The sequence below is a fragment of the Hypanus sabinus genome, unplaced genomic scaffold (genome assembly GCF_030144855.1).
Source record: "Hypanus sabinus isolate sHypSab1 unplaced genomic scaffold, sHypSab1.hap1 scaffold_2767, whole genome shotgun sequence".
Lineage (NCBI taxonomy): Eukaryota > Metazoa > Chordata > Chondrichthyes > Myliobatiformes > Dasyatidae > Hypanus > Hypanus sabinus.
In genome coordinates, this window is record NW_026780904.1 from 4,074 (window position 1) to 15,529 (window position 11,456).

The 11,456-nt window shown below is 44.0% G+C and overlaps 1 protein-coding gene across 1 annotated transcript; it reads right to left on the reverse strand.

Annotated features, from left to right (window-relative positions):
- Window positions 1-261: 261 nt before the first annotated feature.
- LOC132388201 (platelet-activating factor receptor-like) lies at window positions 262-1,821 on the reverse strand. The gene has a single exon (XM_059960553.1). It carries the CDS (start codon window positions 1,457-1,459, stop codon window positions 458-460), a length of 1,002 nt encoding a protein of 333 aa, XP_059816536.1. The 5' UTR covers window positions 1,460-1,821; the 3' UTR covers window positions 262-457.
- Window positions 1,822-11,456: the final 9,635 nt, after the last annotated feature.

Here is an 11,456-nt window from a genome sequence, read left to right on the forward strand (position 1 = left end):
CCAATCCAGGAGATTAAACAAAATCTGCCTGTGTTTATCTTTGTTCCTCCTACCGAATTTTGTGAGCCTTTATAAACCGCCTTTTGAGTAAAAACACCGCTTCCCTTTTCGTAAATAACTCTTAAGAACTGGCAATTTCGTTGGTTTTAAAGGAAGACGTTCAATGAGAAAAAATCTAGAATGTTAATTCATTGTTATTGAAGTTAAACAGGAATGTAAAAAGAGCAATTGTAAACAGCAGATGAACTGTAAAAAGATCAAACGAAGTGATAGGCTCTGGTAAAAAAATATATGAAACAGTGTGTTAACCCATACTTCGTACGGATTTCCCCCGAGCTGGTCGGTACACTCTGGTGTTCGTTGTGTTTTTTGTACTCGTCGTTACTTGCAAAACAATATGATACAAATCACTGAGAATATACAATCAATACATTCACACCTAATTCGGATACTGCGATCAACTGTGCACGGTTTGAGATTTTTGCCTGTTCTTCAGAACACTGATATTCCTGAGGCAGCCCATCAACTCTCTCAGGTATTGCCTGAAATCTTCGGTCAGGAAACAGTAAACAATAGGATCCAGAACGCAGTTCATGCACATCAGACCCAGAGTAACGTGGTGAAGGTCATTGAATCTCTTCCTGAAGTTGCTATCGCCGGATTCCGAGAAGCCGAGAACGAAAAACACCCAAGGCAGCTGGATCAAGTGGTATGGCAGAAAACAAAGGATGTAGATCACTAGAACCATCAGCACCATTCGGGAAGCCCGTTTCTTCAGCTTGCCTTGAGGCAATCTCAACGCTACCTTCTCAATCAAAAGTTTTCGAAGGATGAGGATGTAATTTGCAATCACCACACCGAAGAGGACAGCGAAAGTCAGCACCATAATCGAGTGAATGGCCAATAAACCTTTTCGCACCGACGGATAGTCGCTGCAGTAATGTTCGAAACAGCTTGTTTTGGTGTCATTTCTTTTATTGGTGTGGTTACTGCTGGTGATCAAAGTATGTATAGCAGAACCCACAGTTCCTGTCCATATTACAACGGTAACAATTATACCTCTTACGAGCTGCTTCGACTGAGCTGTTTTCAGCGGCCGTGAGACAGCGAGGTAGCGGGTGAAGCTTATCAGCGTCAAGAAGCAGAGAGTGCTGTAGGTGTTGATGTAAAACAGAGACCCCAAGAAACCGCACGCGTTGTCGGATAATCTCCAGTCTCTTCCGTTGATGTAATAATCGACCCAGAATGGAAGAAACAGGATGAACATCAGGTCTGCCAGTGTCAAATTGATCATGTAGATTTTGACTTCAGTCAGTCCTTTATTGGCTGTGTTGTGTAGTAAATAAAAGCATGCTGCGATGTTTTCCGGAAGCCCTATAATAAAGACAAGACTGTAAATCACAACGAAATATGTGGACGTAAATGCGGAGGAATCGTAGTTGTCTTTCGTGCAGTTCATCTTTGCCGCCGCTCAGCCGAGGCAAGGCGCGCAGTGAAGCTGTGGTAAATCCGCGATCACCTCTCTGCCCTTGTGCGAGGTGGCTGCTGATCTACTTTGTACTCCGCAGTTTCTTGAACAACTCCCAGGTGCTGCTGCTCTTGAATGCTTGATTGTCAGTGTCCAAGCGAGTTCGGTCTCAAACCCTTTCAACTTCCCTCCTTCTGTTAGCCACTCCGGATGGAGAAAGTCTCGTTTTCTCGGTTACTTCTAGGACTGGAGCTGACGGTTAATAATATCTCGCAGTCCTAATACCGAGTGCGAAGTGTCGTAGCAACAGGAACTGAATCTGCTGCGGACTCGGAGGGCGTTAACTGCTCTGCTTCTTTTCGTTCCTCCCTTCAGGTTCCTCCTCGGGAGGGAGGTTGAAATTTCTCACGCTTCAGTCAGAACCAAGCTTTATGCATGGCGAGACCGGCAGTTCCAGGAATGGGGCGAAAGGACCTGGTGAGCGGTGCCGGTTTCACGCGAGTGGTAGAGACCAGAATCACCCACCCGAGTCGCAGAACCATGAGGCTTGACAACGTTTCAGTCTCTCTAACTCAGTCCTTGTTGGACAATCGCACAGGGAGGAGATCTGGCTTCCGGGGGATTTCTGAGTTCCCTGGCGAAGCCATTGTTGGACCCAAAGGCCCTTGTGTAGTAGGTGCGACAGGGGCTGGTTGTGGGTGAGGTTTCTTATGAGCAGTTAGCTGTCATCTCCCCAAACGCAATGCCACTTCCCTGCTTTGCTTCGGCACTAAATTAATGACTAAATTACCATGAAACTCTGCCTTCTGCGATCGAACCGATGACCACAGAATTCAGAGGATCCTCCTCTCCGCATTCCGGCATGGCCAGAAACGCTGAACCACTGGTTTAACACATCTGCCTCCAGAGGACTGTGCTTTCGGTGTGATCGCTCCTCTGAGCTCGGGAGCGGGGCCTCGTTGGAGGGGTTGGTCAGCGAACCGTCCGAAGCCGTCGTCCTTTCCCAGCTCCTATAGGCTCCTTTTTATCCGATCACATGTAAGGGACACGCGGGAGGGCTTCCATTTTTTATCCAATGCCCTTGTGTGTGACACACTGTCACAGGACTTGTTAAGTCTACTCTGCCATTCAGTGTAAGGGCACATTAGTGCTGCCGCCACTTAGCTCCAGCTATACAAGCTCAATCCTACACTGGGGTTACCAGTGAGAAGTTGGCATGTCCTACCTGAGACAGTGGTTCTCCGCCGTTTACTCTGGCTTCCTCCCACTTCCCTATACAGGCTGAGGGTTAACTGAGCCTCTGTAAATTGCCCCTCCATTTATAGTCGTAGAAAAGCACAGAAACAGGGTCTTCAGCCCATCTAGTCCGTGCTGGTCTATTACCCTGCCTAGTCCCATCAACTTGCACTAGGAGCATGGCCCTCCATACCGCCACCATCCATGTACCTATCCAAATTTCTCTGAAATGTTGGAATCAGTCCCACATCCACCAGTTGTGCTGGAAGCTCGTTTCATGCTCTTATCACCCTGTGAGAGAAAAAGTTCCTTTCTTGTTCGTCTTAAATATTTCATCTTTCAACCTTAACTCGCAACCTCTAATTCTAGTCTTACCCAACCTGGCTGGAAAAACCAGCTTGCATTTAATTGATCTATACCCCTCATAATTTTGTCTGCTTGCTTAAGCCCATCACCCACACTGTGCCATAGGATGCTCACCTCGATCACATCTCTCCTCATTCTCCTGTACTCCAAGAACAATGCCTTAACGTATTCAAACTTTCCCTACAACTCAGGTCCTCAATCCTGCCAACAACACTTTAAATTTTCTCCGCATTATTTCAATCTTATTGATATATTTTCTGTAGGTAGGTGACCAGACCTGAGCACAATACTGCAAATTAGGAAGGTAGAGAAGAGCAACAGAGTTTACAGCACAGATATGGTTCCTTCAGCCCACCATGTAGTCTATGCCACTAATGCCACTTACCCTTACTATCTTTCTATGGGTGTGTCCAAGTGCCTCTCCAACATGATTCCACCACCAGCTCCTCTGGCAGTGAGTCCCAGAGATCAGCCACCCAATGTAAATTACCTTCCCATCCGATCTCAGTTAAGATCTTATCTCTCACTTTAAACTCTTGTCCTCTTATTTTGATACCCCTGCAATAGAAGGAATAATTTGTCTAACTGCTCTCTCTCTCTCTCTGCATCTTATAATCTTCATACTTCCTTCAGTCACCCAATAGCCTCCTTGAAAATGAGCCCGGCCTATCCAATCTCTGCCCAGAACTGAAGCCCTCCAATCCAGGCAACATCCTGGTGAATCCCTTCTGCATCTTCTCGAGTGCTACCACATCCTTTCTAAGGTGTGGTGGCCAGAAGCTGCACACAATGCTCCAAGTGCGTGCTAACCCATGTTTCTGGTTATAGACTAACATTGCATTTGTGTAAACTTATGGAACGTATGGTAATAGATCGGTTGAATTATATTTTGGAAAAAAGAGGTGATCTAACGTTTTATCAGAGCAGACTTCAGAAGGGTAAACTGACATTGGTTTCAGTTTTACGTTTGGAAGATGATAGTAGGAAAGCACAGATAAATAAAGAAATTGGACCAGCAATGGTTTTTTTTTTGAAACAGTGATGTGGTGCAGTTAGTTCTTCTCCTGGTTCAACTTTACTGGTTGAAATGGGACAATTACCCTTACAGTTGCGGAGGGTGAAGTTGATGTTAACATACTGGATTAAATTGAGGGGGCAGAGGAAAGATCATCCTGTTAAAAGTGTGTTGGAAGACTGTTGAGAACATGACAAGAAGAATGCTTTTAAGTTTTGGATGGCTCTGTTCTTATCACGCTAGGAACATGGGTTTGCTGGATTATGCAATACGACCCACTGTAGCTTTCTCAGCAACCCCGCTGTGGTTTTCCCCAATGATTTCAGGTTCCATGATTTAATGAAGTCCAAGGATTCTGATATGCCTGACAGTCTGCTGGTTCATCAATATGTTAAAGAAAATTACTGTGACATGATAACCATTTTTATTGAAGGATGAAAAGATAATTTAACAGGGAATGTTGGTGTAGCTGTTTATGTGCCTAAATTACAGGTAACAATAAAGAAACATCTTTCTGCAGAGCTGGTTTTCATTATTTTGGGTGGAGGAAATCTGTCTTTGCAAAGATATAATTTGTTCAGATTCTTTTTGGGTTTTAACTAGGCTTAAATAGGTCATTCTTGCAGTAGGTCAGATTTACTGTTGGAAATTATTCAAACTGCAATGAAAAAAGTGACAGAACGGACTTTTAACATTGTAAACCAGCAGGTTGTTGTTATGTCTCTTGCTCGCTGTGAAAACGGGGAACACCTCCCTCTGCCTTGACGGGGAGAGAGAGAACCCGTGGTTTGTCAAATGTTGGGTGAAGTGCGAAGTTTTTGGGGTAAATCTGGTCTGTGTCTTTGCTACTGCTTAGCTCATGCTTGGGCTCGGTGATGGTACCGACTGGCTTTCTTTTGCTGGTGGGGGGAGGGGGGATCGTTGCTCGCTGCCACTTACGCGTGGGGTGGGGCTTTGGGGTTTTCACATTAAACTGTCATTATCTTTGGGGCACTTCTCTGTTTTCGTGGATGTTCACGAAGAAAAAGCATTTCAGGATGTAGTATTTTGTTTACATTTCTCTGACATTAAATTCAACCTTTGAAACTGGGGTTTTCAGGCACAACAGTCTGTACAGTTTACAGTACAAATAAGCATTGCACAGTGGCCACTTTATCAGGTGCCTCTGTACACTTGTTTGTTAATGCAAGTATCTATTCAGCCAATCCTGTGGCAGCAACTCAGTGCATAAAGGCATGCAGAAATGGTGGAGGCCCAGTTGTTGTTCAGCCCAAACATCAGAACGTAAAAGAAATTATCTATCTGTATATCTCCCTATCTCTCTATCACCCTATGTATATATCTCTCTATCTATCTTTATCTCCTTTTCTCTCTCTCTATCTATCTTTATCTCCTTTTCTCTCTCTCTATCTCACTATCTATATATCTCCGCATCTATCTCCCCATCTCTCTATCTGACTTTACCTATCTCTCTATCTCCCTCTCTCCCCTCTCTCTATCTCTTTCTATCTCCCCATCTATCTCTATTTATCTACCTCCATTTGAAAATCTCCTTTTCTATCTCGATATCTCTCTACTTATCTCATCTATCTCCCTATCTATCTCCCTCTCTATCTCCTCCTCTATCTCTCTATCTGTACATCTCTCTATATCTCCAACACAAAGTACACTGCAGATGCTGTGGTCAAATCAAGACGTACAAAAAAGATTTTTTGCACGTCTCTAGATCTCCATTTATCTCTATCTCCCTATCAATCTTCTCTCTATGTCTCTCTTTCTCTCCCTTTCTATCTCTCTGTAACTCTCTCTCTATCTATCTATCTATCTCACTATCTATATATCTCCCCATCTCTCTCTCATTATCTCTCTATATATTCCTATCTTGCTACCTCTCTCTCCATCTCTATTTCTCTGTCCCTCTCTATCTTACTATTTATCTTTCTATCTCTCCATCTCCCTCTCTCTATCCATTTATATCACTCCCTCTCTCTATCCATTTCTCCATCTACCTATCTCTATCTATTTCTCTACCTTTCTATCTCACTATGTATCTCTCTAATTTTTAATCTATCTTCCTATCTATATTGCTCTGTCTTTCTCTTTATCTCCTTCCCTGTCTATCTCCCTCTATCTTTCTGTCCTCTCTATATATCCCTCTATCTCTGTCTCTCTACCTATCTCTAATTATCTATCTCTCTCTCCCCATCTATCTCCCTATATCTCTATCTAACTCTATTTCCCTATCTATCAGTCAATCTCTCTCTCTCCCTCTCTATCTCTGTATCTTTCTCTCTCTGTCTATATCTCTCTTCCTCTGACTCTATTACTCTCTATCTCTTGATCTTTCTATCTCTCTAACTTTCTATCTATCTATATCTATCTCTAATTATCTATCCCTCTATCTCTATGTCCTATTTCTCTCTATCTCTGTATCTTGTTCTATTTCCATATCTTTGTCTCTCATTCTATCTCTCTCTGTCCTTCTGTCTCTCTATCTCCACAACTATCTCACTATTGCTCTCTCTATCTCTCTATATATTTCTCTCTCTGTCACATTTCTGAGGGTGGAAGGAGGGAGCAAAGACAGTTACAATGAAAGAATGGAAGAAATTGTGCCACAACTGATTCTGTACTGGCTTCAGTTAAGTACTAATAGTTCACCTCATTTAAACACTTTGCCCAAGAGTTTTGGGCCCCTCAGATAAGAAAGGGTGTGCTGGCATTGGAGAGGGTCCAGAGGAGGTTTATGAACATCATCGTGGGATTGAAAATGATAATGCATGAGGAATATTTGGAGATGAGAAGAATGAGATCTCATTGAAAACTATCAAATTCAGATACAGATTCAGTTTATTGTCATTTAGAAACCACAAATGCAATGCAGTTAAAAAATGAGACAATGTTCCTCCAGAATGATATCACAAAAGCACATGACAAAACAGACTACACCAGAAAATCCACATAACGTATGGCAATCCCCAATCCAGGGTCCGGAGAGGCTGCTGCGTATTAATATCGCGCTACCGTCTTAGCACGTTCCCCGGAAAGGAGCTCCAAATCCACCAGACAAAACAAGACCAAAAACGAAAACAAAACCAAACTAAAACAAAAACAAAAATATTGAAAGGCCTAGATAGAGTGGACATGGACAGGATTTTCCAAGTGTTTGAGAGTCTAGGACCAGAGGGCACAGGGTCAAGATTCAAGAATGTCACTTCAAATGAGTTAATGGGGAATTTCGTTAACCGATGGGTGGTGAAACTACGGAATTCAATGTGACAGATGGTTGTAGAGGGCAAGTCATTGTGTTTATTTCAAGCGGAGATTGATCATTCTTGATTAGTATGGGAGTCAAAGGGTATGGAGAGGAGAGGCAAGGGAATGGAGAGAAGGATAGTAAATCAGCTATCATGCAACAGCAGAACAGTCTTGATGGACCGAATGGCCTAATTTGCTCCTATGTCTAATATTGTTATCGAGTTCTGGTCCGTGGAGCAACACACAGAAAATGCTGGAGGACCTCAGGAGATCAAACAGCATTCATGGAAGGGAATAAACTGTCAGCTCTGTGGGCCAAGACCCTTCATTAGGAAGGCAGCAGAAGCCACATTAAAGTGGTGTGGGGAGGTGATGGAGTGGCAGGTGATAGGTGAGAGCTGATGAGGGAGAAGGCGGGTGGGTGATGTAAGAAGCTGGGAAGTGATAGGTGGAGAAGGTGAAGGAATCTGATAGGAGAGCAGAGTGGACCACGGGGAAAAGGGAAGGAGGTGAACCAGAGGGAGGCCATGGGCAGGTGAGAACAAAGGGGCTGAGAGGTGAAACAGAATTAGGAATGCAGAAAGAGAGAAGGAGGAAGGGGAGAAAAGTCAGTGTTCAATAACATCACACCTCACCTTCAGATGCTCCAGGGAAAGTAGTCCCAGTATAAGACTCAAGTTCTTCAGTCCCAGTAACACCTTTTCCACAGCCTTTCCAGCTAAATGACATCATTGATGCCTGTTGCTGGTGGGTGAAGAAGGAAGGAGCCGGTGACATGCAGGTCAGGGAGACCTGGCTGTTTGTCCACAGGCCATGATCGTCCAGTTGCCAGGAGAGATGGGGCAACACAGTAGCATGGTGGTTAGCGATGTTCCGATTTCGATTCGTACCGCAGTCTATAAAGGGTCTGTACAATCTCCCCGTGACTGTGGGTTTCCTCCGTGCGCTTTACTTTCCTCTCACGTGTGGGGTAGGGTGAGTGAGCATGCTATGTTGGTGCTGAAGCATGAACTCAACTGCGGGCTGCTTCCGACACATTCTCCCTGTGACTGCGTGTATTTCCTCCGGCTGATCCGGTTTGCTCCCACTTTCCAAAGAAAGCATGGTGACACTTGCCCAGTACAGAGACAGGCTGTGTTGGTCTTTGAAACAATGTACTGTATTTCACCGTATGCCTTGGTGCGCAGGTGGCAAATAAAGCTTATCTTTTGTTGAGGCACCACAGTTGGGTAGCGGTTAGTGTGACGCTATTACAGCTCGAGATGTCGGAGTTCAGAGTTCAACTCTGACGCCATCTCGAATGAGTCTGGACATCCTTCACACAAGTGCTCGTCTCTCTTCCGAGCGTTCCAATTTCCCTCCCACAGTCCAAGGACGTACCGGTTAATCTATTAATTGGTCATTGTAACTTGTCTGGTAATTTGGCTAGGTTAACTAGCTGTATTGTTGTGCAGTGTGCTACAAGGACCAAAAGGGCTTATTCCACACTGTTATTCTACATAAAAATAATTTTCAAAGCTTACTTGTTAATATGCAGTACTGTACCTGAAGCAAGTCAAGGAACCTAGCAGTGGGGCACAGTGGCATTCAGTTTGATCCAGACACAAACAGCAGGAAAAGATCACATTGTTATGAGTGATGAACCGATCTGATGGACAATGGGGTGCAGAGTTACCCATCCCCCCTCCCTGAGAATCACGAACCATTACTGTTGATATGCTGCTCATGAGAGAGAGAGAGATGAAAAACAGGCAAGAACATCTGCTACAGAAAGAGAGGGGAGTGAGACTTCTTGATTCACTGTATTATGACTTCTGCAAGGGTTATTTATCTTATACCGTTCTGTCCATTAAAATTCCTCAGTGGACAGCTGGAGTGGGCTGGTCTGATGGACACAGTCGTTCAAAATTGATTGACAACTGAGACCCTGTGAGTAGGGATAAAAGTCAGGTCTGGAGAGACACCCTTCAGACACACCATTGAGCACTGACTGAGTGTTGGAACCCACAGGAAGGTGTGGGGTATCGGAGACTGAACCAGGAGATTGGTCAGTTAAACTCACAGTGTTACAGCAGGGCTGGTGGGGACTTGTGTGCGTGTCCACTCATGCCAGAGTGACGAGTCCACCACAGAAGAACGGTCTAGCTGAAGGACAGAGGGGTCATAACTGAATGACCACAAAGATATGACGGATTAAGAAAGCAAAGGAAGGTTTGGCTGCAGTGGCTGTTACATTTCTTTCTCTTTCTTTCTCTTTCTTTCTCTCTCTCTCTCTCTCTCTCTCTCTCTCTCTCTCTCTCTCTCTCTCTCTCTCTCTCTCTCTCTCTCTCTCTCTCTCCCTCTCTCTCTCTCTCTCTCTCTCTCTCTCTCTCTCTCTCTCTCTCTCTCTCACAATTACAACACAACAACCATATCTACCTCAGCTGAACTTTATATTTTTCTATGACAATTCATTTACCCCTAGACATCAATACAGCTTGTTTATTATTGCTTATTATTATTCCCACACTTTTAGGTTTATTATTGCTAACTTGTGTTATCTATATATTTGCATTATTGGTATTGATTTGCTTATTTTACTAATAAACACTTTTGAAAATAGTACCACCAGACTCCAACGGATTCTTCTTTCTCTGCTGGTCAGACACCCAGTTACGGGGTACGTAACAGCATCAAAACCTAAACAGCCACATATGGTTGTATCAGATACAAACATGAGAAGCATGCAGGAAGTTTATGTTTGGCAGAGTGCTGGGTGCCTGGAATGGGCAGTGAGCGGTGGTGGAGGAAAGCGATTATCATAATCTTGGTCAGACGTGGTTTGGGACATGAATATGCACCAGGAATGAACACAAAACACTGGAGGATCTCAACAGGACAGGCAGCATTGATGGTCTTCACTCAAAATGTCAACCATTTTATCTCCTCTGTAATTGCTGCCTTATCTACTGAGTTCCTCCATTGTTGCTGCTCAAGACTTCCAGCATCTGCTGAGTCTCTTGTTCTAATGATTAAAAAAGAGGGGACTAAGTTAAGGTGTATAAGACAATAAGAGGGATAGAGTGGGTAGCCACTAACTTTTTCAGGGTGGAAATTACTCACATAATGGGGCATAATTTTAAGGTATCTGCTTTTTTCTGATATTTAGTCCGAACACACAACTAAACCTTTTCATCATGTCTGCATGCTTTTATACATTGAGTTGCAGCCACATGATTGACCGATAAAATATTTGCATAGAAGAACAGGTGTATAGTGACCACTGAGAAGGCTCTTTGTTCAAGCCATCGGGATAACCCTCTTTCAGCAGCAGAGGGCACCACTGAGCCAGCCATGATTCATCAAGGGATTGAGATGAAGATCTGCAAAATAATAAAACCCTGGTTAAATCACACTTGCAGTATTATACACAAAATGCTGGAGATACTCAGCAGGCCAGGCAGCATCTATGGAACAAAAGTACAGTGGACATTTTGGGTGAAGACCCTTCGTCAGGACTACGTTCAGTATTGTGTTCAGTTCTGGTTGCCTCATCAATTGGTTTTGTCAGTGATGAGGCATGACAGTTTGTCTGCTGAAGGTCCCCCACTGTGTTGATGGAGTAGAAATTCTAGGGTTAAGTCAAGACATCAAAGGACCAGTGAAACTGAGCAACACACACAAAACACTGGTGGAACTCAGCAGGTCAGGCAGTATCTATGGAAATGAATAAACAGTCGGATGAGAGACGGTATTGGGACTGGAGAGGAAGGCGGAAGTGCAGAAGAAGAAGGTGGGGGTGGGGAAGTGACATTTGAAGCCCAGTGGCTGGGGGAGGGAGGATGAAGCAAGCAGCTGGGATGTAATGGGTGCAAAAGGTAATGGGCCAGAGATGAAGGAATCTGACAGGAGAGGAGAGTGGACCATGAGATGAAGTGAATGAGTAGGGGCACCAGGAGGATGATAAACAGCTGAAGAGAAGTGGTAAGTGAAGTGGTAAGTGGTAAGTGGTAAGTGGTAAGTGGTAAGTGGGAATTGAAGAGGGGAGGGTGAGCAGGAATAATTACCGGAAGTAATGAATTCCACTGAAAGGTCTCTGCTTAAAATTATTTGTTATACTGTATTTCTAAGTGC